Source organism: Ursus americanus, chromosome 11 (genome assembly GCF_024610735.1).
Source record: "Ursus americanus isolate L20-20 chromosome 11, mUrsAme1.1.p, whole genome shotgun sequence".
Classification (NCBI taxonomy): Eukaryota; Metazoa; Chordata; class Mammalia; order Carnivora; family Ursidae; genus Ursus; species Ursus americanus.
Window position 1 is genome coordinate 61,298,336 of NC_142137.1, and position 27,199 is coordinate 61,325,534.

Sequence of the window (27,199 nt, forward strand, 5' to 3'; positions counted from 1 at the left end):
ATTGTATTAACTCAGATGTAAAGTGTTCCACATTTGTGACTTCATTTAAAACATATTTGAAGAGGTTTTGGTGTATGTGCAAGACGCTTAGCTATGAGTTTAACTTTTATTGGTAAATCTCGTGTGACCCGTCTTTCTGGAGAAGTTAAGCACGAAGCACACAAGTTCAGCCTGCTGTACCGGCAACGTGTATTTGTTTTTGAGAAATCTCGAGCTGTTTTTATGAGAGTATCAACTCTCCAAGGGAAACAACTCTACCACCAGCTGCCCCATGGGAGAGGACGTGTGGGACACCTGTGTCCTGCTGTTTGGGGGAGAAAGGGCTGCTGGGCGAGAAATTGGGGTAACCGACAGCCCTGGATTGAGAAGTGGATCAAGAACAGCTGCCTTCCTCTCTATCACTAACACGAATCCAAGCAATTCTGAAGGTATTTCCAAAACCCTAGAAGAGAAAACCTTGGTGGCTTGATTTAGAACCTTGAGTGGGAAGCACAGTAACTCTGTGCTTGGCACCAATAGGCACAGGATAAATATTTGTTGAAAAATAAAAGAATGAGGCACCTGGCTGGCTCAGTGGGTAGAGCATGGGACTCTTGATCTCGGGGTTGTGTTTGAGTCCCACGTTGGGTGTAGAGATTACTTAAAACATAAAACCTTAAAAAAAAAAAAAAAAGAGAAAAAAAGATGGACGAATGAAAGAAATGAACGTAGTGTTCTGAACAGCATACGCTCTATTACACTGAATGTTCTGAATAGTATATCCAAAAGGTTGGAACGTGTCATTGCTAGGGATAATAAAGAGCATAACTACTCTTCTTAACAGAGAGTAACTCCCCAGTTTACAAGTCAGATGGAAAAGGATTCTGTAGGTAGTCCAGAAACCAAAGGTGCTTGTGAATCTACAAAAGAGCCTTTTCTTCTTCTTTTTTTTTTAAGAGCCTGTTATTCTTCATATCTCCTCATCAGGGAGCTGTTTCAGGCAGATTAGGGAGTACTAGAATGTGCATGTTTCTTAAAATAAGATTTTGCTGGGGCGCCTGGCTGGCTCAGTTGCTGGAGCATGTGACTTTGATGTCAAGGTTGTGAGTTCGAGCCCCACATTGGGTGTGGAGATTACTTAAAATCTTTTTTTTAAAAAAAGAAGATTTTGCTTCAAAAAAAAAAAAATCAGAATATGAGCATTTACATGGCCTGAAAAATAAACACAAAGCAAGCAATGCTAATCTAGGCAGACACTGGTGATGTCTTCCTCAGCATGTGGGTTGTATACTGTTGGCTTGAAATCCTTGACCTTGTAATATTTCTCTGAAAATTTGAAAGCTAGATGTGAAAAGCTTTGTTAAGAATTTCCCAGGAACTGAGTAAGTATAATCTCACAGAATGGGACACTTTGATAGTGTTTGTACTACTTACTGATACATTGTCATACGTGCTGACGTTAATCATTCTCAGATAGGCTTTAATAGCATTTTTAGCCCTTAACATCTTAGGTGAGGCCTAACTGCCACTTCTCACAGATATCCCGGAGAACAGAGAACACACTGGAAGCTTCCGACAGAAGGGGAGTGAAGTGTTGTACAGAGGCTCAGTGTGGAAAGAAGCCTTGCTCTTTTTTGCCTACCAGCTGTGAAATCTTGAGTACCTGATTTAATTAATTTCTCTGGGCCTACTTCCCTCCACTCCACTGGTAAAATGAGAATAATAGGATCTACCTCATAGAGTTGTTGTCAGGATTACATATGATTAGATATGCAAAGTGTTTTGAACAGTGCCTGGCACATAGTAAGTATTGACACGTTTCCTAAGTAGTAAAAAATTTAAGTTGAGACGGATGAAATGCTTAAAAATTATGAAAAACAACCATTTTGCTTAATATTGCTTAAGAAGCAGTATATTCCAGAGAAAGTGGCCTTTCTGTACTTCTTCAAATAAAAATGATAAACGTAGAAAAATTTTATGCTGGATAACCATATGCCATTATATTACACCCGCAATTAATTGGGCACAGAATATTCTACTACTGAACGAACTGTTTACATCAGCCCTCCACTAACTTGTACAAAATCTGCGCTTGGGCTATTTATCTGATATCTCGTGTCGATATTCCGAGTTTCTTCATTCTTCCAACTGTTTGCAAAAACTAAGGCACTTCGTTGCCACTTAAAACCGGGGCTAATTTTTCTTGCAGCCCCACCACCTTCATGCTTACGCGCCAAATAATCCAGCTAAAAATTTGATTTCGTTCGAATACGTGTTGGCTGCCTCCTGTATTCATGTAACAAGGATGCAAGAGTGTGAAGGATAGGCGTGCAAGCCACATAGGCCGGAATTATGTAAAGCCTTTCTCTATGGAGAACTCCCGATGGCAGATGAACACATCTCTGTGGTCCTGTCTCAGCATGGCGCGAGGGAGAAGTGGCCTGGACCTCCAGCATCACGCCCTCCAAGAAGGACAGGCACATTTCCAGTCACAGCCTCACTTCCCCGAATTCCCCAGGGAAGGAGGGCAGCCGGTGTTGCTGATGGCATCGCCTGACATCACTAGTTCCGGATGATAGGCGAGCGTGGGGCCGCCTGGCCCACCTCATCCGTGGCCTGACTGTATTAACCTCTCGGTTCCCAGCGCCTGCCACGTGAGGTGTCCTAATATGGTCAGACTCCGGAGAAGCCAAGGAGCGCGGGCCTTTCTCCTGGGGAGGAGGCAGGAGCCAACGCGGAGAGGATAACACAGTCCGAAGGAAAGCAATGGGGGCTTTGGGTTCGCTTGCTGGGCGAATGCGAAGTGCGCCGCGCTTGCCGCTCTGCCTCGGGTTATCAGTCATTTAATAATCCTCAGCAAATCCAGTCTCCCCGAGGGGGCTTCTGCCCTCCCCTTCCCTCCCTCAACCCCTGGTCGTCCCCCAGCTCGTGTACCCCTGTAGGAACGGGAAGCGTCCGGGGGTTGGGGTGGGCTGCCCGCCTGGACCCTGGCTGGAGGCTGGGGCCGCGCCTCTGGTCCTACAGCCTGGGGGGAGATGCTGCTGCAAGGCGTGTCTGGGGCTGTGCTCATGTGATGAAGCGAGGGAAAAACAAGGGGGAGGAGGAGGAGGCGGCAAAGAGGTGGCTTTTTTTTTTTTTTTTTTTTTTCTTTTAAGGAGTTTGCCGCGAGCGCGTCTCGTTCATTCGCAGGCTGGGCGCGTTCGTAGGAGGACGGCGGGAGAGGAAGGCGTTCTTGGGACCTCGCGGGCGCACGGCTTCTCGCTCTTCACGTTCCTACGACTTAAGGGGAGCTGTAACCGGGCGACGGGGCGCGGGAGAACCGCAGAAGAGCCATGGGTGCCGGGAGCTCCACGGAGCAGCGGAGCCCGGAGCAGCCGGAGGCGGGGAGCGCGACGCCGGCCGAGCCCGAGCCCAGCGGCGGCGGCGGCCTTGCGGCGGAGGCGGCGCCCAGCGCTCTGGGGGACCCGGCCATCGCTGCCGCGGACCCCGCCACCAAGGTAAGGGCGCGCCGGGCCACCTGCCCCGGGGACGGGGGTGGGGGGTGGTCCCTCTGATTTCCGCCTGCGAGAACTTCCCGGCCCGTCCAGCCCATCTGCAAACTCGGGAGCACGCACCCCTCTTCCTAGCTTTCCAGGGTCTCATGCGCCGGGGCGGGACCAGAGCAGCAGCGAGCGCGGCGGGCTTGCATCTTTGTCGTGGGTCTCCGGGGGCGGCGACTGCGCCATCCGCAGTAATAAAATCCGCCCCCCGCCCACCGCACTGTTCCGGTGGGAGCGACCCAGCCCGAGACGCCGGAGCTGCATGGGGGAGTTCGGGGGTGGGGTGGGAAGTGACCCATCCGCAGAGGGTCCTGCGCCCCACCCCGGCCCCTCTTTCTCCCAGATTCGGAAAGTCAGCTGTTGGGCCAGGACCTGTGTCGCAGCGTGGTGAAGCAGCTACCCGTGGGTTCTCCGCGTATGGTCTTTGGCACCGGCTGTGCCTGGAGAGACCCGGGTTTGGTACCCAGTCCTGCTGCGGCAGTGGCTCGAGCCGACACCGCCTTCCTGATGCAGAGAAAGCCTGGGGTGTAGCTCGCTCTGAGCCAAAGAAAACCTGGGTAGGCGCTGCACTTCCAAAAGCAATGACAGGTTTCGTAAACAAGGCAGCGTCCTCCGTTTCGCTCAGTTCATTGCCTGTGGACTCTTGTCAAGAGATAAACATAACTGGGGGGAATAGTTAGAAGTTCTCAAAGGATGCGGTCAGAGGCGTAAACAAGGATTTCTTGCACTCATGTCTATGGAGACAGTGCTGAACCACCTAGAAATTTCGTATTTTATAGTCTTGAGTCTTCAGGGCTGAAATATTTACTCTTGGCTACTATAGCCGCCAAGACTGTGACTTGTTGGGATCATTGTATTTTAGATCTATTTTTCCAGCACGTGTGTTCATTCGCAAGGCGTCACCTAATCTGTTTTGCGATATCCTTATAGGAAGATGGTGGATGACTTATCATACTTAATATATTTTTTAAAAGCCCCATATTTTACATGGGTTTACAACCCCGTGTTGTATCTGAGGATACAAAATGTAAGGACCTTTAGATGTTTACAGTGTGAAAAACACCCCTCCCCCCCCAAATCTGGGTAAATTTCACAGAACGGTGACCTCATTGCGGTGACCTCTTTAGCTGTCCTAGTCTAGTTTGGGCTGAGAGACTGCTCTTAATTAGATTACTTCTAGTCTTTAACTTATAACTACTTGTAAAACCCATGGTCCCTAGAGCTGTGTATACTACCAAGTACAAACTGCTAGAATATCCAGTTTTCTAAGACAGTGCCTGAATGTTGGGCGTAAGGTGCAATCCCGCTGAGGTCTAAGTCACATTTTAATACTTACTGTGCGTCACTACTGCCAAAATGGCCACATAACCAGTATTTAGAATCCAGTAGTGAAAGTAGGTTTAAGGTGTAAAAGCTAAAAGCTTGCAATTGGGGACATTTTTTCTTGGTTTTTGTAACTTCAGGTCTTAACAGTTCATGCTGAAATAGGATACTTAATCCCTTCCTGGTAAACTTGAATTCGTTCATTTAAAAATATCTCTTCCATTCTCTTTTTGCCCTTCTTCCATAACCTTATCCTCCCTCTTTGCTAGTCGCCACCATCTTGAAACAGCCAAGCAACCTCCTTTAAAAAAAAAAATGACTTAAATAACATCTAGAATATCATTGAGCTTTTTGGCATACTGCCCAGTTATCAATTTGGAGACAAATCAATACACTTACATGTATCCTTGGAAAATGGTGTCGTTTTTCATTTCAACTAGCAAAATTTATTACACAGGTTTTCAAAAGTCCTTTTGAAAAGAACTCCCTAATTAAGAATGACTCAGCACATAGCTCTTGCCTCCCCACTTTGCCCTGTGAAACTCCAGTGGCTGACCTCTGAGTAATCACATCTGCCTTTCCTGTAGCACCACAGACCCTTCCCAGCAGTTCGCTGCACATTTGTGAGGTTAGTGACTCCACTAAGTGTATCCTGGTTCTGGATGCTCTGCGAGGGCAGGGACCATTTCTGTGTTTGCTCAGGTGTTCCCTCAAGTGTGGCATGCTCCCTGGTTTTCACTGGACACTGTCAAGTTGGGGACTGCCTTGGTCCATCTACTTTTTCTACAGTTTAACCTTTGCTCACGTCATTATGCTCTGCCTCGTGTATCAAATAGGGACTACACCAAATAGGTCTGGTGATTAATAGACAAGTGAATATTTTGGCAAAAAAGTCTTTGATTTAGGGGCTCTCCAGAAATAAAGTGGCTTGTTCACATTGCAATTTCAAATTGTCTTTAATCTCAATGACAAAATAGTATAAATGCTGGTGACTCAAATGAGAGCACTTCATAGGTTAAATTAGTTATGGATTGCATCTTGAGCTTTCTTGACTGGGTGTGTGGACATTTGGGGGTTATACTAATATAGTCCCCCCTTCCCTGGTAGAATGCTATCACTAATTAATTAAAGGCTATTAACATATTTCCATCTAAATGATGTTTATATCAGATGCCTGCTGCCTGTTTAGTAATCCAGTTTACTTTCTCTTTTTTTTTTTTTTGCTAATTTTCTTTACCATTTACTGAGTAAGTACTTAGCCCTCAGAAGACATTATGCTAATTGAATATCACTTCTACAGATCAAATGGAGTGTAAAAAAAACTTGATCACTGAAGCCTAACGTTTAGGTGCACTGAGGCACAAGCCCTGGGTTTATCTGGTGTATTTCAATAAAATGGAAGGCATCTCATCTTCCAGTCTATCTTTTATAATTTTTTTTTAAAGATTTTATTTATTTGACAGAGATAGAGACAGCCAGCGAGAGAGGGAACACAAGCAGGGGGAGTGGGAGAGGAAGAAGCAGGCTCACAGCAGAGGAGCCTGATGTGGGGCTCGATCCCATAACGCCGGGATCACGCCCTGAGCCGAAGGCAGACGCTCAACCGCTGTGCCACCCAGGCGCCCCTATCTTTTATAATTTTTTATATGCCAGTTCTGGGGAACAACGGTATCAATTACTTGCTAGGTTTACTTTTTTTTTTCCTTAAAGATTTTATTTATTTATCTGACAGAGAAAGAGGCAGCGAGAGCAGGAACACAAGCAGGGGCAGTGGTAGGAGGAGAAGCAGGCTTCCTGCGGAGCAGGGAGCCCTAAGCGGGGCTTGATCCTGATCCCAGAACGCTGGGATCATGACCTGAGCCGAAGGCAGACGCTCAATGACTGACCCACCCAGGAGCCCCTGCTAGGTTTAATTTTGAGACTTGGCCATTTTGGCCACTGCAGGGGCAGGAATATTAGACTACACAAATGCAAGTAGTAAATAAAGCCTCCTATTCCCCAATCATCTGTTTTTAAAAGTTTGTCTTTGAAGAGTATGTTCACTCAGTTGGAATGACCAATGACAGATTTACTTAGAGTCTGGTAAATCTTGATTTCTTGAGCCAAGTTCCAAGTTAAGTCTGGACAATCATAATTCTCTGAATTATTCTTTTTTGTATTTTCTGCTCAGTCAATGGGTTCAGAATCGAAAATGGAGCAGCGGTCTGTTGTAACCGTGAGGCCAGTGTCCCTGGCAGGTGGGAAGATGGGGACTCTTTTTTTTTTTTTTTTTCTGTCCTCCTGGTTATGGTTCCAAGAGCTCTTGGTTACAAGAGCTGTAAATCACCAAAACATAAGGATGTACTCAAATAGAAGAATCCGTCTTCTGATTGGTGGATGTAAGGGTGTCTTCGCCTTTTGTGCACTAAACCAATGAAGTTGGCCAGGTGCATTTCATAATTCTTGCCAGCCTGAGGCCTACCTCAGGCTTTCTCCCACTTGCCTTCGGTTTGCAAAATGGGAATGGAGGACGAAGATGACCTCACTGTGATTATGTCGCCAGTTTTATCATAAAAGGGTTTATTAGAGAATTATGTTTGTTAACAGAGTGGGGTCTTGTGTGTGTGGCTCCCTGTATTCCTGTGGATTCCCCCAGATTACAAGAGGTGCTACTTTCTGAGTAGAACACAGCCCAAACACTGGAGATGTGGGTGTGAAGATGAGCGTTTAGGATAGATAGCCTGTGGGGATTGCATTGCCGTCCCTTTAATCCGTTGCAGGTTATCCGTGCAGGTTAGCAGATGTGTGAGATCAGTGGAGATTTTCCCTTGAAATACCTGTGAGGAACAGGCCTCAAACACGGATCCTTTTGAATGTACTTTAGGTCGGCTGATCTTTGCCTTGAACACTTGAGAGCAGTTAGAATAAGGATCTTGCAGTTTGGTATTTTGTAGGATAATTAATAAAACAAATAACAGGTTTTGCTTTAAAAAGGCGTTATGAGGGGCGCCTGGGTGGCTCAGTCGTTAAGCGTCTGCCTTCGGCTCAGGACGGCTCAGGACGGCTCAGGACGTGATCCCAGGGTCGTGGGATCGAGCCCCGCATCAGGCTCCCTGCTCGCTGGTAGCCTCTCTTCCTCTCCCACTCCCCCTGCTTGTGTTCCCTCTCTTGCTGGCTATCTCTCTCCGTCAAAATATTAAATAAAATCTTTAAAAAATAAAAAAAATAAAAAGGCATTATGAGATTATTTCTTTTTCTCTATCAGCCTTAACGCTTTCAGTGTTACTGAATACCTCTGAAAGGAAAATCAAGCTAAATGGTGCTCTCATCCTTGGCCTCTGTACTCTATACGCTATAGTCTGTTCATGAAGTGAGAGGTTAGAATTTATAGCAATGAGAAAAAGATATCAGTACTTTCATCATCACATGGGGAAAAAAGCCATACTAAATATCCTTGAACCCAATTCTTTATTCTCTTATAACCTGAAAAAATTATAACTTAGAATGCTTCATTTTAAAATAATGGAAAAATAGGAAAAAAGCTGTGTTTGGAAGAGAGAAGCACCATATATTATGTGAACTTCTTTAAATTTTCAAGGGGCACCTGGGTGCCTCAGTTGGTTAAGCATCTGCCTTCAGCTCAGGTCATGATCCCAGGGTCCTGGCGCCCTGCTAAGTGGGGAGTCTGCTTCTCCCTCTCCCTCTGCCTCCCCGCCAGCTTGTGCTCTCTCTCTCTCTCTCAAATAAATAAATAAAATCATTAAAAAATAAATTTTCAAAATCTACAATTATAATTGACTTGTCTATTTAGATTTTGGATGATTTTCTTGCAAATTAGCAACTTATTAGACATTCTACGGGTCGGGTTTTGTATGAGCGTCCTCTTGTTTCCTACTCATTAGTACATCTAATAAAAGGATTTGGGGGAAGAGGTTAATAATCTGTAATTTCAATGATACATACCTTCGTATTTCTTATCTTGAATAATTAAGTTACTTAGAACTGACTATAATCAGACTTTCTTGAATCATAAAGTCTTCATAAGATCAAAAGTCCTTGTTTATTGTTGAAATTTTTGTTTAAAAGCATTGCATACCAGGATTTATTTAATGTTTATTTTTATTTTTTTAAGGTTTTTTTATTTTATTTTTTATTTTATTTATTTATTTTTTAAGTAATCTCTATACTCAACACGGGGCTCAAATTCATAAGTCTAAGATCAAGAGAGTCACATGCTCTCTGGACTGAGTCATCTGGGTGCCCTTAATATTTTATTTTTCTAAAAATGTTAATGGTTGAGAACTTTGATTTGTAGAGCATGGTAAAAAGTAAATCTTCTATTACCTCTTCTTCCCCCGAGCATTCACTGTGAACAGTTTGAAGCCAGTGTTGGTGGTTTCTTGCATGTTCTTTCAAAACCCGATGCATATACAAGTATATAAATAACAGTGCTAATTTTTTTTAAAGTAATCTACACAATGTGGGGCCCGAACTCAAGGCCTCGAGATCAAGAGTGGCGCACTCTGCAGAGCCAGCCAGGTGCCACGCCCCGTGTTTTACTTTTAACAAATAAAATCATATCACATACGTTCTGCTACTTTAGGTTTGGAATATCTTTTCATATCAGGACGTAAATACTTACCCCCATTGTTATTAATGGCTACATACATTTTCCCTTTATGGGTTGAAGTGCAATAAAAGTTTAACCAATCCCCTGTGTTTACATTGACATTTTCCTGGTCTTGTGCTGAATTAAATTAACACAGGAAATATTCGAGCTCAGATGTCTTTGTATGTGTGCAAACGTGTCTCCGGGATAGAGTTCTGCAAGTGGAATTGCTTGCTCAAAGCATCTATATGCATTTAAAAAATTTTAAATTTAAAAAAGATTTTATTCATTTTAGAGAGCATGACTGGGGTTGGGGGGGGGCTGGATCCCACGACCCCGAGACCACAACCTGAGCCGAAGGCAGCCGCATAACCATCAGAGCCACCCAGGTGCCCTTGCATTTAAAATTTTGATAGCCCTTGATAAATTTGCTTTCCAGAGAGATTCTGTGTCAGTTCAGGTCCCCACTCGGAGATCACTAGTTTTTGGATGGTTTGCCTCAGTGCAGAGCAGATTTTCTAATATTTGCCATTCTGCACCCAAGTTGGCACTTCCGTTTCCTCAGTGCATTTTTAATTATGTATATTGGCCATATGCTCTGCTTCCGTGTACCACCCGATCATGAACTGGACTGGCTTCCAGAACATTAAAGGCTATGGCTTATTTTACTGTTAATTTTTAAAGACCCCCCCAAAAGTTACTCATCATAGGGAAAACGCAAGTTTAAGAATAAAAAGGTGGCTCAGGTAATGCTTGCATTTACTTGTTCCTTCCCAAATTCATAAACAGTCTTAATTTTATTTGCTTGGACAATGACCTACTTCCTTTAGCAATCAATTCTAAAGTTTCTCCTCTGGGAACAATCTAAAATCTTGCAGTTGCCAGAAATTTCTTCATACTTCTGATCCATGAAATGTTGGAACCTGGGATGGGGACTGGGACTGGGGGCAGCGGAATTCCACTCTTGGGAAAACAATAGGCTGAAGGCCCTCCCCTGGGTTCTGTTCTCATTCTCTTGACAAACCACAGCCTGGCTCTGTTAGCTGGAATAAATGTGCTTTCGTGAAGAAAGTAGGTGCGCAAAGCACAGAGACAACAAGATCTTTCCCAGACCATGTTAGGCTTCTCTCTCTCTCTCTCTCTCTTTTTTTTTTTTTAAGATTTTTTATTTATTTTTTTGAGGGAGAGAGAGAGCGTGCGCGCGCGAGCAAGCAGGCACGAGTGGGGGCGGGTGAGGGGCAGAGGGAGAAGCAGACTCCCCGCCGAGCAGGGAGCCCAGTGGGACTCGATGCCAGGACCCCGGGATCATGACCTGAGCTGAAGGCAGACTTAACCGACTGAGCCACCCAGGCACTCAGGCTTCTCTTAATCCAGGTATTCATGCAAGTTCAAAGATTTCTGTCTTCCATGCAGTTTGTGATGTTCAAGAAAAGTGGGCTGGGGGTGGGGAGAACCCTGTGGTTTCATTCTGCCTAACCTTAATCCCAGTTTTAGTAAAATGTCAATTTTATGTGTGATTTGTAAATGAAATAAGCTGAAACTTAGGAAGGGAAGATGACTGCCACTCACTGGCGGATATTCTATGTGTTACGTGCACACATTGCAAGCTGCAAACTGCAAACCTGGTAGTCCTGTTGAATCACCTGGGAGCTTGTCAGAGACGCCGTCTTGGATGCAGTGAATCAGAATCCCAGGCGATGGAAGGATCAGATGCTCTGTAGCCTTAGTGCTCATCGGGTATTCTGATCTGCCTGGCATGGCTACCATTGCCCTAAGGAAGGGGTACAGGATATAAGAGGCGATGGAGGGCCAGGGAGAGGGGTTCCAGGCCGCGATGACAGTGTAGATTGACTGTGGGTGGAGCCTGTGTGGGTGGGAGGGAGAGTTTCGGATGATGTTGGAAGGGTAGGTACTCCCCACCACATTTTCTGGAAAAAATCAAGGGAAATATTTCTCCTACATAATTTCATCCTTTTATTCTACTGCATTGAAAACAAGTCTGCCGCCAGTAGAGGCTTTTCTAAATGGAATGTGCTATTCAGGATAAATAGATGTTGAATTCAATGCGATTATCCTTTCTGAGCAAGAAGGAGCTACTTGTCAATGTTCATTTTCATTTCCACCTGATGCCTCTTAAACCTCTTCCCTCATTTATCAATTTACAGCTTCCCCAGTGCTGGCTAAGTAGTGAGAAGCTGAGGCCTCAGTTCATGGTTATTGGGCTGGTCCAAAAATCCTTGAAGAAGTATTAAAACCTAACCAAGTCGTCGAAGATCAGAGTAGGGTTCTGGCTTTGTCCATCATGTATTTACTACTCAGTCTTGATTGCGTAAGGATTTCTTTTCTTTTAAAGATTTTCTTTGAGAGAGCACTAGCAGGGTAAGGAGCGGAGAGGGAGAAGCAGACTCCTTGCTGAGCAGGAAGCAGTAGCCAGGCTCCATCCCAAGACTCTGGAATCGTGACCTGAGCTGAAGGCAGACGCTTAACAGACCGAGCCACCCACCTGCCCTGACATTTCTTTATTAGCTGCTCTACTGTATAGTAGAGCACTGTGCCAGGAACTGGGGCTACAGAGAGTGAACCCCAAGATCTCAGGACTAAGAAAGTCACAAGCCTTCCTTTCCATGTAGTTAGCTCCTGAATCTGCGAGAAATGAATTGTTTTGTGTCTGGAGGGAGAGATCCAAATGCATTTTCCATACTGGTTACCTACTGTTTCCAGTAGTATTGATTCAGTAAGTCCCTCCTGTTTAAAACTCGTTTTCGCCCATATGCATAAATCTGTTTGGTTTTTCTCTTTACTTTAAAAAAATTCCCTGCTGTGTTTATTTGTATAGTAAATTAAAAGCGTTAAGGGAGTGGCGAAAATGTCATCAGTTATAACCGGAAGCCTGTGGCTTAGAGTACTTTTCTGTTCTGCAGCTCAGGTGTTAACCTATAGAGGCTTCTTTAGGGCAGCAGGCTTGAGCCGTGGAAACTTGATCAAGGCCGAAGGGCCCAGGGCCACCACCTGGCTGAATACAGATGGGCCCACCAGGCGACCCACCTCAAAGTAGTCAGAGGCCCTCACTGACCAGTGGGCTACTTACACGTAGGCATAGTTACCATAAAAGGGAAAATTCCATACGTCCCCATACCGTCTCACCTCCCCGCTTTAAATACGGCCCCCACCCACTGCCTCCTGGCAGACAGCCCCTCCTGTACTCTCCTGCCCACTGCGCCCTTGCCGCGTATTCCTTTGTCGATCTCCTTTGTTCTGCCTTGGGTGAAGCCCAATCCACTGGCTTCCACCTGATCGTTGCCCCACATTTGGGGGCCCCATCCAATCGAGACACCAGAGACGCCGCATTACCCTGGTCTGCCATGGCTATGGTAAGTTTATACATCCGTAAATATAAAAAAGTCAGTGGGAAGCAGATGTTATCTTCTAAACTTAATTTTTCTTGGCATGTAATAACATGCATTAAAATTGGTCAAGTGTTCTGGGGTGCCTGGGTGGCTCATTTGGTTAAGTGTCTGCCATGATCTGTCATGATCCCTGGGGTCCTAGATCGAGTCCCATGTCAGGCTCCCTGCTCAGCAAGGAGTCTGCTTCTCCCTCTGCCTCTGCCCCTACCTCCGGCTCGTGCTCTCTCTCTTAAATAAAATCTAAAGATTTTAATTATTTGAGAGGGTGGGGAACACGCAAGAGTGCACAAGCAGGAGGGAGAAGCAGGCTGCCCATTGAGCAAGGAGCCTGATTTCTGGGATGTGAAGGCTTAAAATAAATAAAATACAGAGTACCTCTGACAGGCAAGAACATTGCCCTCATGGCGTACGTTGCAATTAATTGTGAATTGCTATGTCACTGAACCATGCTGAACAATGATCTATGCTGCAGAGAGTATCTTGGGAAGGGAGAACATGACTCTTGGAGTAACAACTTGGGACTTTCGAGAAAGGAGTTTGCAGCCGACTTGACAGGTAATGACAGAGGGCTCCTGTGAGAGCCATACAATTTCTCTAACAGGGGTTGCCGTCTTGAGTAGAGACCGCCAGCATGGACTGCAGTCCAGGATCAAGGGTGTGGGAGGCATAGGGACCCGTCACATATCACAGGATAGGCAAGAGGTGATACCGTGGAAGGAACTTGGCCATGGAGAAGGTGAAAACGAAAGTGATTATTCATAGAAAACTAGGTAGAACAGATGCCAATGGACTGAACCGGCCGTTAGACCCACTGTGTCGTCCTACAGCAGTCTCACCCCAGCATGGCAGGTCCTCCTAAAATGACAGTGCCTGATGGTTGGCTTAGATTCCTTCCATTTGTAGGCAAGGAATCTAGGTAACTTGGGGAATGTTTACCTTTCCTTTCAAAGAAGACATTTCTTTGTCATGTTTTCCTATCTCCACTGCCTGCCCTCTGGTTTGTTGTTCAGAGGACGAGTTATGGTTTGCTATTCTTCATGTCTAAGCATATGATTTCTTACTAAATTGAGCCATTACAGGCTCTGGGCCTGTCTGCCGCAAGGATCAATTTTCTATCGTCACTTCCTCATACTGACCATTTTTATTTAAGACTTTTTTTTTTTAAGACCCATTTTGTTGCACCCTTGATAGTTTTCCTTACTCTATACAATACATAACTGTTGTGGAGTGTAGAACAAGATTGTTGATGTATTTTATGGTTTCTAATCTTTGTTTACATTTTCAGTGCTGGGTGATAATTTTTCACTAAGTTAGCAAACTGTAGAATGCCTCTTAAGAAACTTTGGTTTGAAGTTATCCTTCATTTGGGTATTTATGTAAAACAGTCTTACTCCATACCCATAACAAATCACAGGCTGTGCAAAGTTCAACCTTAGATGTGGTCTGTCGACTTTGAATTTACAGTCGATACACAATACAGTACAAGGGAGGAGGGGTAGAGATAGGCTTGTTATCTGTAGGCCATTGCTAAGAGTTAGCCAGCCTCTCTCTGAATTTTTCTTATTTGAGAAATGACACATTTAACAAGTATTTAGACGTAAGTTTTTTTTTTTGTTTTTTTTCTTTTTAGTTTTTATTTAAATTCCAGTCAAGTGAAAATACAGTGTAATATTAGTTTCAGGTGTACAGTCTAGTGATTCGACACTTAGACATGAGTTTCTGACTCCTGCAGTGTTAATCTAAATATTTAAATGGAAATTTTTGTTCTTTGGCTCTGCTTTATATGAAGAAAGTTATTGAAAAGTGGTGGAAAATGTCACCACTAATGTTTACTAAATCAGTCTTGATTATTACCATCTTTTTTCCAATCCTGACGAAAGTTAGTGTATAAAACTTAAACAAAAAGTAGTTGACAGTCATGGGGGCAAAACCCCAGTTGGTTTGGTTTTTTATCTGATGTTTTTCTTTGTGAAGCCTTCAAGAGTTTCAGTTAACTTTAAACTCAGTTTGTTGGTAGTTTTAGAGCTGGCTCCTGTTTACAATATAGAAAGTTGGTTTTGCTTTGTTTAAAACGAAGGTTGGTTATTCTTTTGATACTAATTAAAGACATACTAAGGTCTTTTGAACGCTCAAAAGGTTTTTGTCCTCTATGCAGAGTCTGTGGTGACCGAAGAGGACCTACAATGTTATCTAGAAAGAAAGATTTCAAGTCACTTCTGGAACTGTGCCTGATAAACAGTCCTCCAGGACAGGGAAGAATGCAAAGAATGCTTAAGTATTCAGGGAACTAGGTCATGGTTGAAAGTATTACATTTGTCAGAGTTTCTCAAGCAGTCCCTATGATCCTTGGGTCCCTGCTTATCCCTTACCCAGGGTGCTTTAGTCGTAGGCAAATTAGGTGGCTGAATTCACTTCTCAGCCTCTAGAAGGGCTGAGCTCGGAGTAGCAGATCCCCCACGCTCCTCTGCACCAGAAAGACGGCGTTAAGGCTCTGGTTTAGTGATGAGAAAAATCAGATGTGATAAGTGGTTTGATTTCCCCCCACACACACTTAATTGCATGATCTCAGACTAAAGATTATTTAGAGTATGTAGGCAAGTGATAATAGACTGTAAGTGTATTTAGGAAGAAGAGGAAAATCTGAGCATTCCTTTTAAGTGAACTGGGGGTCTTTCTTTCTTTCTTTCTTTCTTTCTTTCTTTCTTTCTTTCTTTCTTTCTTTCTTTCCTTCTTTCTTTCTTTCTTTCTCTCTTTTTTTAAGATTTTATTTGTTAGGGCGAGAGTAAGAGAGGGAGAGAGCCAGGTAGAGGGAGAAGCAGGCTCCCTGCTGAGCAGGGACCCCCCCAGTGCATGCGGGACTTAATCCCAAGATCCTGGGATCATGACCACAGCCGATTAACCAAATAAGCCAGCCAGGCCTCCCGAACTGGGGGTCTCTCTTGGTTCCCAGTATTAAGCACTGCAGGGGACCAGCTGAGTTTCCCATAACTACATGTGACCACAGTGCCCACAGTTTGCTATGGACTTCAGCTCGTAAAAGCCGTATTTTGCCCTGAATTGTATCTGAGTATTGGGCAAGAGTCATGAACATGACAGGTCCTAAAGGCAAGAGAGTGTGCGTACTTAGGTATCACGGAAGGTGACATACAGTTTGCTATGGAGAATATTGCCTGAAAATTCAGATCCTCACGGTCTTTTTTTTTTTAAAGATTTCGGACAGGCAGCGAGAGAGGGAACACAAGCAGGGGAAGTCTGAGAGGAAGAAGCAGGCCTCCTGCTGAGTAGGGATCCGGATGCGGGGCTCGATCCCAGAACGCTGGGATCATGACCTGAGCCAAAAGCAGACACTTAACGACTAAGCCATCCAGGCGCCCCCGATCCCCACACTCTTAACACCAAATGTGACGGTATTAGAGGGCGGGGCCTTTGGGAGGTGATAGGTCGTGAAATCAGAGCCCTCATCATAGGACTAGTTACCTAACAAGAAGAGACAGCAGACAGCTTGCTTTCTCCCTGCCATGTGAGGATGCAGTGAGAAGACAGCCTTTCGCAAACGTGGAAGACAGACCTCACCAGGACCCGATCAGCCCGCACGTTCATCGTGGACTCCCCACCCCTAGAACTGTGAGGAATACCTGTGTGGTGTCTAAGCTACGGTAATCTGTCATAGCAGCCCGGACTCAGGTAGAGGAAATGGAATTTATGGTGAACCGTTGGAAAAATGGAGATGCTTGAGAGGAGGCAAGAAAATTGAAAAATAGTGAAACAATAAAAATAGAAAAGTGATAAAATGAGGCGAGAGGGAACCTTGTCATATTGCGAGAAATAGAGAGAAAAACGGCCTAGGAAAAGTTGGGTGATTGATTCTTTCTTAACTACAGGACTTCGAAGAATCTTTCCTATGTGGCATCTTTAGCCAAATGCAATTGAAGAATGCTGGGCTAGAGAATAGAGCATAGCTGGAAGCGCGATTGAGGGGTCTGGAGAGGTAGCGTGTGGCTCTGCTGTGGAGAACATTGAATTCTAGGAGTGACTTCTTTCTGCATTTATTGTGATTGGCAAGATGAAGCCATAATTATTGGGATCCAAATCTACATCTGTTGGCATGTAGGCGGGGACTGAAAATAACTTTGTTTCTAATCCGAGACTGAGAGAATAATTCTAAAATACTAGGGAAATTTGTACTTTTTGGTGGGGGCACGGGAAGGTTGGGTTTTCATTTCATTCATATAAAAATGATTCTATTTTTTATATTTAATTTTTAAATTAACTGCATGTAGAGAGATGCCTCCTCTGTGGTTAAAATGGAAAACTAGGGAATGTGTCCCAGCTTTTAAATGTACTTTATTTGGGAAATGCCTCAGATTATCCTGAGTTGAAATATTTCATGTTTTCATATCCTTACTAAATGACGTCTAGATTTGTAAGTATATTTTGGTGGGGGAGGGCAGAGAAGTAGAAAGTTGGTGCAACAATAAGGATCATTAAAATTTGGGGGGTTGAGGACAGTTTGGATTAATTCCATTGTTAGATAAACCAGATAATCTCATCAGATTGAGATGATAGTCAGGCTCTAGTGAGTCTAATAACTGTTTATAGACTCAATGTTTATAGCACTTAATTGCACGTAGAGCTAAACATCCTTGCACGAGCCACGTTATGCCTTCATACTTTCCTTTAACCATATTTTCTGGAGCCAAAGACAATTGGTCTACTGTGGAGTTAAATGCTGTCAATTATTGTGTTCCTCAAACCTTTTGCAGCTCCTGCGGTGAATACTGGAGGTATTGTAACTGTACGTGAACTTGAACGAAGATCAGGGGAAGGTCAAAATAGAGCCTTCTTGAATGGAATTGCAAATTCTTCCTCTGGCAAATAAGAGTAAAGAGAAATGTCACCCGTTTGTTGCTTTTTATGGTCACGAGGAGGAAAAATCCTCAAAGCTTATGATTCCTTTGCTATGAGCTGATCAGCTGGCTTGCTTCTTTGGGCTTTGGCTAAGAAGTTGAGAAGGACACTGATTTATTTTTTTCTTGAGTCTGATCAAAGCAAATCAAAGCAAATAACTGTATTTGGGATTGTAACAAAGCTAAATTTTAAATAAGTTGCTTCTTTTAAAACCTAAAAGTCAACGTAGGGCTGTTCTTGTAAGATTGTTTTAGGCCGGAACAAGCAGGAGGAATTCAACCGAGGCATAAGGTACTGATTCCCTCTTCTTAGTAAGCATTTGATATTACTGTGTTTATTTTTATTTATTTAGTTAGAGTGAGATAGTGCATGAAGGGGTGGAGCAGAGGGAGAGTGAAAGAGGATCCCAAGCAGGCTCCACACCCAGCGTGGAGCCGGATGTGGGGCTTGATCTCGTGACCCTGAGATCATGACTTGAGCTGAAGTCAAGAGTGGGAGCTTAAGGCACTGAGCCACCCAGGCGCCCCTACTGTGTCTGAGTTAGTGGGTACATAGTGTATTGATTGAACATGCCCACTTTCTGACCCTTTTCCTCAGCGTAACCTTTGTGCTTAATCTTCCACAAAAGACTTCACGATGTCAGTGGAAGAAGTGGGACTGCACCATTTAGTGCGCTCTGCTCACGTCTGAGGTCTGCTGACTCAGTTGCGCGCCGTGGGTTTGTGTTGACTTCACGGTTGAAACCTGTATAGAGAATGAAGTAATGATACGCATAAACCGTAAGGGTCAAGTACATACAGAAATAGGAAAACTCCTCCTCTCAGTGACTGTCCTCTCACCAGTGCTGGCTGGTTTTGAGGACCCATTAGGTACCAGGCAGTTTTGGGGGGCACTTCTACATACTTTCCTTATTTTACCAAGAGCTCGTAGCTTCTGTGTGGTAAATGGTGTCCTCCCCATTTTAAAGCTGAGCCAGCAAAGAGAGAGTTGAAGTAGGAAGTGGAGCTTTTGGTTCAGTAGGTCTTGGGTTCAGCACTAGAGGTCTCCCTGTGGTGTGCTCAGCCCCCAGTCGTGGGGTGGGTGGGCACGGGACCACGGCAGCGTGCAGTGGGTCTTGGCTATGATGCCAAAAAGATGTCTCTTCTTACTTTGTGATACCTCTTACTACTAACGTCTGGGATACCAGACAGCTCCTACGATACCCATGCCCTCTGTTTCTGTAGGTGTTTTAGAATATATTCCTATATTTGTAAATGGCAAACAATTCGTTTTTATTAGCCAGCCTCATTTCCAGTGACCTCACCAGTCTCCTATGCCATCATGGCCTGCATTAGCTGGTGCCGGGCTGCACGAGCCACTGGGTTTTGGAGGCAGGTCATATACAGCCTAAATAAGAATCGAGACCACTTATTTTTCTTTTTAATTAGTTGTACCTGAATGCCAGGCCCGTGTAATCACCCTCTTTTCCCTTCCTGTTTTGCTCTGCCCTCCTGACATCCCAGTTCATCATCTGTCCTCCTACTGTACCCTGTCGAACTCCATTCCGTGTTAAGCACATTTCCTCCCTTAGGACCATCCCCCAGCTGATTTGCCATCTTTGATCAGAGCATTGTCCTTATGAGATTTTGTTCTCTCCCAGGGTTTTAACACTGAATTATGTCCACCAGGTTTGTCTCACGTACACATCTGTGTATTAGACAAGTCAGCCTCAAGAGTAGCACTCCTTCTGTCCCTTTTGCCCGCCTCCATCCCATAAAGGGTAACTCTCTTGGTATCTTCACCATCTTGGAGAATGATATCCCTGTCTTACTCTTGCTCTTCCTGTCATTTATCAATGTCTGGGCTGCCATGAATTCTGTTGGTTCTGTTTCTGCTTCCTTGGATCATTGCTTTATTCCCCAATTTTAATTATCCTATGCAGTCTATGCAACATTCATCCAGACTGTGTCTTCGTACCGGTCTGCTGCTCTTACCCCTCAGATCACTGAGTGGGCAGGAACAACCACTGTTCTGCAAAGGCAAACAAGGTGGAAATAAGGTTGTGGGAAAATAGTTTCTAAAAGTTGAAAAAGACCCACTGGTCTTCCTGCTCCTAGCCGTTTTTCTCTATATACAATTGCTTTTCAGATGGTGACGGTTATAAAGTGGACGTACCGTAGACCCCTGTGTTGGGAGAGGCCCTCTGCTTGCAGGTGTATAGAACTCTCCAGATTTTTCTTTGCTTCCAGTCACGCACCGGGCATTCCCTTATTCTTCATTTCTGAGTTGCGTCTTGAGCATTGAGAGAAGACAAAAACCAGTGGTTTATTAAATGTTTTCTTTTTATCTTTTATACATTTTTCTTCCTTTCCGTCCATGAGTGTGGTAATAAGGGGACATTCTCTTCATTGCATGTTTAATTTTAAGTGCTTTTCCGTGGAGTACAGTAGCATGGCCTCAGAAATGTCTACACGACTGAAGTTAATTTCCTACCACCTTGGGCAACCTAAATGTAGACTTTGGAACTTGATCACATTTGTATGGAAACATAATTGTAGTTTGGGCTATAAATTTATTTCATTATTGGGTCAGCGTTTATTTTGGGAATTCTGTTTGAAGCAGAAATAGGGCCAGTTGACATAAAGGTTCAAACATTTGATTTATTGGTATTTTAATTTTCAACAAATAGTGTCTGGTATGAATTTAGAAAGTCTTTGTTTTCCTTCTCCCCACCTCCAATAAGAAAATACCTAAAGCCTCTATGATTTTTATTACAAGCAGTAGGCTTAGTATGGGAGGGATCTTAGTGAAGCCGTGTGTATCAGGACTGTTTCACAGGTGAATACTGCCTCAAAGGGCATGCCCAGTCCCTCCCTCCCTCTTTCTAAAGCTGAAGAGCCATTCCACAATGAATGCCTGCCACGTCTAAGGTTTGGACAAGTTTTCTGGGTCTCAGCTTCCTTATACTTCAGAGTTTAAGCCCATCTTCTTTGCCTGCAAACCAAAAACAGTTTACTACCCAAAGTTCTCAGCCTTTAGATTTATTTCTTATATGTATAAAAAAGTGTTGCTTTGACTTCCAGAGTCTTTTCTTCTCTTAAACTTAAATTCTCTCTGACTCAAATGCTGCTCTCTGAGAGTCTGGTAATATAAAGGCCGAAGTACCACTTCTTGAATTAGTAGCTTTGGACTTTTTCTAACTCAGAACTTGTATAGGGGCGCCTGGGTGGCACAGCGGTTAGTCTGCCTTCGGCTCAGGGCATGATCCCGGCGTTACGGGATCGAGCCCCACATCAGGCTCCTCCGCTATGAGCCTGCTTCTTCCTCTCCCACTCCCCCTGCTTGTGTTCCCTCTCTCGCTGCCTGTCTCTATCTCTGTCAAATAAATAAATAAAATCTTAAAAAAAAAAAAAAAGAACTTGTATAGATAGAGCCTTGCCAGCTGGTCTTTGAGGCATCCATTCAAAACATACTAAATTCCTTCTGTTGGTGTTTTTTCAGTCATTGCTAGTCCCCAGGCTCTCCCGAGATCCGGTGTTCACTGGCTTGGCTTCCATTACATCTGTGTGCTGTTGAATTCTGAAACTATCCATCTCCACCTGGGACACCTCTATCCGTTGTCTTTTTATCTCTTCAGTCTGAGCCCACCCACCTCAAATCTACCTACTGTTGTCTTCTTCCATGTTGATGGCAGTTTCCAGGTTGGGTAGGCGGAGAGAAGACCTCTGTGAAGAGAGCTAGTGGGATGTCGAAGGGATGGAATGAAAGAGAGGAAAGGGAGGGAGAACATCCTTACACAGAGACAGAAAGCAGGAGCAGCGCGTGGTCCTGAAAGGAGTTTTGAATCACCTGCCGACAGGCCTTGAGGACCAGAGGCAAAGCCTGTTAGCTCAGAAATGTTGTATGTTTCAAGCAATTTATTAGCTTTGCTTGCTAATATTTTAAGAGACTAAGATCTGTATTTAATGCAAAATCATAGATGGTTGTTCATTTGTCAGTAAATTCTATATCAAGATAGTATACACAAGTGCATGTTAAAGATATATTTTTAGATACTATAAATGCGTATGTAATATTTCTGGTTAAAAAATGAATTTAGCCGGGGCGCCTGGATGGCTCAGTCGGTTAAGCAGCCATCTCTTGATTTCGGCTCTGGTCACGATCTTGGGGTCATTAGATCAGGCTCTTTGCTCAGCGGGGAGTCCGCTTGGGATTCTCTGTCTCCCTTTCCCTCTGTCCCCGCCCCCCCACCAAACGCATGTTCTCTTTCTCTCTCTCAGATACATCTTTCAAAAAAATGGATTTAGTTTAAAAAATCTCATTTACAGAAAATGACATACTGAAGCTTAAATCTGGGAAATAGAATTTGTCTAAAACTTAGGTTTTAGGGACGAAATTTACAGATGTAAATTAAAGCATTCTTCTTGCAAAATCGTTAATTAAGAAAAATTCACACAATATGCAGTTCTCCCATTTAAAGTCTGCAGTTCAATGGTTTTCAGTAATTAAAAAAAATCTTAATTGAAAAATTATCATTGAACTGGAAGCAGATGGTACTTGTTAACTGATCTGATATGGGTGCTTGTGTCTGCTTAAATCTTTTCCTTCATTGGAATCCAGCCGGCCCCTTCTAAATTTTTTGAAAATCAAAGTCTAAGAAGGGAACTCCTATTGCTGTTTGAACTTAGTCACTGTAGGGGTTTCCATTAAATCACTTAGCAAGAGTAACTTCCATCCAGTAGATTTGAAATATAACAGAAGAAAACAAACTTGAAAAATTATAGCCGAAGAAAATAAACTTGATTGTATTAAGGGGAAAGGATAATAATGCTTATGAAAAATCAAACAATACATACATAGGTATATAAAAGCCAAATCTTTTTCCTTACCCTTCCATCCCCCCATCCTTCTCTCTCATCAGAAGGAATACAGTTAACAGTGGTTATAGTATCCTTCTTCGGCTAGAATGGATTACTCAGCAGGTGTGAAAAAAATTAGTGATCTCTAGGAGTCAGGTTGGGTTCATTGAAAATAAACCCAATAACCAAATTTATTTAATTTGTTGTTGTTCTTCTTCCTTCCTTGGTCTTTTGTTGTTGTTTAGGTTTCTGTACTATAGGGTTTTTGAGAATGAACCGTTAAGTGTTCCTGGATTTCACCAGAGATTTGACAAAATTGAATGATTCAGCAACTCTCCTTAAATGTAGGCCCGTCAGACGTATAGTTGAAGAAACGTAATTGACGGCTCATCCTAGTAAGAGGTGCCGGCTCCCGAACTCTCCTGGACCTTGCCAGCGTTATTTTATCAACTTGCATAAGAAGTGAAGGCAGATGTCTCATTGACAAATGACTGAAAAGTTGAATACAAAGCAAATGCTGCATTATGTCTTTTTTAAATGTTGGCGTGGTGACAGTGTTGGGATAAAGAGGAAGGACAGTGTAGCTCTCTGCACCAGAGCAGACAGGAAGCACACAGGACAGAGGAAGGTACTGGGTCTGTATAGGGACAGGGACGTTGAAGTGCATCTAATAGAACAGAAGAGAAACACCCTGAAACGCATTGGTTCTTGTGCTTTTGAAAAATCAAATTATAAAGCAATTTGGCGATGCATTGGACCGTATTAAGTGTACACATCCTTCGTTCCAGCATTTCAAATTCTGGAAATTCTACAAGTAAATGATACAAGAAAGGAAAGCTATGCCATGTGATATTTATTACAGTATTTATCACTGTCTTGTTTAAGATACTGAAAGATCAGTGAAGTGAATTCTGGGTAGTGCGTATCCAGGTCCTTGTCATTAAAGGACATGTGAGAGGAATTGGTGGCGTCTTGGGCAAATGTATGGTTTCAGAATGGGGGAAATGTGCAGAACCGTACTCCAGAACAGCGATTCTCTCTCTCTCTCGTCTATGTATGTGGCTAAAAGTTAAGGAATTCACGAAAATGAAGAGGTGTTAGAATGACAGTGTTTTAGATAATTTCTTCAGTGTTTTTCCATTTTAAGATTGTTGAAAACCCAGCCGATCCACATGGGAGGGAATTGAGGATGAAAGGATCTCACTTACAAGCAGGAGGGAAGTAAAGAGCTGGGGGTTTTAATCGAGTTTATGTTGATGATAGATACAGTGAGGGACAGTGGCTAATACACAGCGGTTCAAATACGCTCTTACCCTGTGTGAATAAATTACGCACTATGGTTTGCACTGGTCCATGTGGAGTATTGTCCTTAGGACAGAGCCACGTGCGAATACCAGATATTGCTACATTAAAGTCAGGAGTGTAATTTTCAGGTCTTGAGAAACGGTCACCCTGCGAGAGTCCATAAAATGCCAAACTCTGGTGACAGAATGTGGGTTTGAGGAGGGTTGTTTGGAAGAGGGTGGTCTTCAAAGGGTCAGCCCTATTGCCTATGCAAATTTTACAAGGTCAGTTATAGAGGTAAAGAACAAAGGACCAGATTTTGTGTCGATAGCTGTGGTTTACGATATTTGATCCCTGTGAACATGGCCTGTTAAATTTCTAGAAGGCAGCTGTAGAAAGACACCGTAGTTAACTTTCAAAGGTTGGCAGAGTATCACTGTTAATTAGGGAGGCTTTTCATAGGCCCAAGTAATCACAGGAACTTAGAGTGTGAAAGGTTCCATGGAAGGTGTAGGATGTGGTTTCTTTTTAGTAGCGGCTGAGATAATTCAAAGGCAAGGTCTCCAGGCTACCATTTTTTTTCCTTTGCCAACAGGGAACGTCCTTCTTCAGGCCCTTTGAACCTTTCTCTTTAGGGTTGCTGATGGGACGAGCCCAGTGATCCTTAAGCCCTCTCTAGTTCTGATCTCTGCACACACTTCGTTGGGTGTCACTTTCTTGCCTGACAGATGCCATTTCCCCAAGACCCCATTTTATCTTTTCAGTTCCTACTAAGCTAAATTCACGGACCTACTAAGCTAAATTCAGGGACCTACTAAGCTGAATTCACGGACTCAGACCCTCATGGGACTGAGCAAGTCGTCATTATTAAAACAATGATACATGTTCTCAAATATGTGTATTTAAAACAAAAGTAAAACTTTGGTAGCTGTGCATGTCAAACTAAGTTTAGTGTGAATCCGTAAACAGTGATCCTTTTGCTTATAAGGGAATGCCTGATATCTAACCAAAAATTACCTCTATTATATGGAAACTTGCAGTTCTGTGCAGTGTTTTAGTTTTGGAAATAGACTTGTGTTTACAAGCTATTTGATCAACTTTCAAACCCCTGTTCTGATATCCCAGTAAGAAAATTAACGCTTGGGTCATATCAAGGTTGAGTAGGATATGAATAGCATGTTACGAATGTTGGAAGGAAGTTGCTCCCATTACCGGATGTGGGAAACATTTAATGTCAGATGACTGAATTTCATGGTCAAGATGAAAGATGATCAGTCTTAGGTGAAATCTTTGATGTAGAAGATTTCTGCAGGGGTTTGAATGTAGACACCACAATGGCTTTTCTGGGATTAGCTGTCTTGGAGATGGCTGTAGCCTATCAGTAGGGTACATGGTAATCCCCAGATGTCACCTGAGTCTTGATTTTTTTGTTTGTTTTGTTTTTTGTATCTCCTTCCTAAATTTTTATTTAGTGCAGAATTTCTTTCAATAGCACTTTTGACTTTTTATCTTCTCTCTTCCCCTCCAAATTTAGTGGAAAAGAAGCTCATCAGAACTTGCCAAGACATCTGGAGGAGGCTTTCATAATTCAAGAATGTATTTGCTTTCCTACAGGAATCAACACCACTGAGATCTGATTGTCATGACATTTTACTGTTGCGCAGGAAGCATTGTAGATCTCGTTTGTGATTAATCGGAAATGAACACCCTGGAGCAGATAAATTTATCCCAGAAAATATCTGTGGGTAACTTTACTTAGAGGTATTTACTGCTCTCAGTTGCTGAAAGAGTCTTAATTGTCCCTGGGTTTCTTTTTATTAAGATTTTATTTTTTTATTCTAGAGAGATTGAGAGAGAGAGAGAGCAAGAGCACAGGGGGAGGAGCAGAGAGAGAGGGACAGGCAGACAAGCAGACTCCCTGCTGAGCACGGAGCCTGATGTGTGGTTTGATCTCAGGACCCTGAGATCATGACCTTGCACGGAGACCAAGAGTCAGACGCTTAACCGACTGATCCACCCAGGTACCTGTTGTTCCGGGTTTTTAAATAGCAGCTTTATTAAGATATAATTTACATACCGTACAGTTCACCATTTAAAGTGTGCAGTTCAGTGGTGTTTAATTTAAAGAGTTGTATAACCATCGTGACAATCAATTGTAGAACATTTTGACCCCCAATAAGCAACCCTATAATCACTCCCCATCTTCCTCTCCCCTTGGTCCCTTGTAACCACGAATCCACTTTCTATCTATCTCTAGAGAGAAATGTCTGTTTTTTTTTTTTCACTTCGTGTGATGTTTGCAGGGTTCATCTATGTTACAGCACACGGCGGTACTTCATTTCTTCTTGAGGAATAATAAGGTATTGTATGGATATATACCTCACATTGTATTATCTGTACATCAGTTGATGGGCATTTGGGTTGTTTCTACTTGTTGGCTGTAGTGAATAATCCTGGTATGAGCTTGAGTGTCCAAATGTTTGTGTGGATATGTCTTTCCTCTGGAAGTAGAATTTCAGGGTTCTATGTTAAGTCTGTGTTTAACTTTCTGAGGAACTAACACACTCTTTTTCCAAAGCTCCTGCGCCATTTTACTTTCCCACCGGCTGTGTAAGAGGGTTCCCTTTTGTTTTTAGAGAACTAAATTTCCCATCTTCTTACTCAGTCATGCAAAGCTAAAAACTAAAGATGCCTTCTGAATGCATGTGTGTACGGCAGACACCATGATGAGTCCATGTGAACCGTGTGCTCTGTGCACCCCTGACAATGAAAGCAACACTTTTTCTGGCTTCTGGAAAATGGTCCTTACAGCCCCGACTGTTAAGCTCTTATCCATTAAGAAGTTCTCTTTCTAGATGGAGAGTTGCTCAAATAATTAAGTATTTCCTTGGTGGGAAGGAGTAATGGTGAGAATTTCTGGTGGTTAAATGTGTTTCTCGCAAAATATACAGAAGCAGCGTAAGATTGACCAGTCATGAACATTTTGCCAGATTTGTTTTCCTTCTCTTAATTGGTATCCTTTTGTTGTTGAACTCTTAGACATCAGAATGCTTCACTTCAAAAGAGATTAGCACTGACTTGTAAGAATAAATTCCTCGTTCTTCTTAACCACAGTACCGTCATCACACCTGAGATATTTAACACGAATGTAATGATACCATCTAACATAGAGTCAGTATTCAGATTTTCCTGTTAATTCCTTGAATGGGTTTTATACTTGCATTTGAAAAACTGAATCCAGGATCTCCTCAAAGTTGTCAAATTTCATTGTTATGTTTTTTTTTTTTTTTTAAAGATTTTATTGGTTCGCAGGGGGAGAGGGAGAAGCAGGCT

General features: G+C 43.2%; 1 protein-coding gene across 1 annotated transcript in view; it reads left to right on the top strand.

The window, feature by feature from the left end:
- Nucleotides 1-3,151: 3,151 nt before the first annotated feature.
- Nucleotides 3,152-27,199, top strand: part of AKAP12 (A-kinase anchoring protein 12) — a 93,165-nt gene continuing 69,117 nt past the window's right edge. Inside the window, exon 1 of the mRNA XM_045805349.2 lies at nt 3,152-3,476. Coding sequence (XP_045661305.2) covers nt 3,312-3,476 — 165 coding nt within the window. The 5' untranslated portion in view covers nt 3,152-3,311. The remainder of the gene's footprint in view (nt 3,477-27,199) is intronic.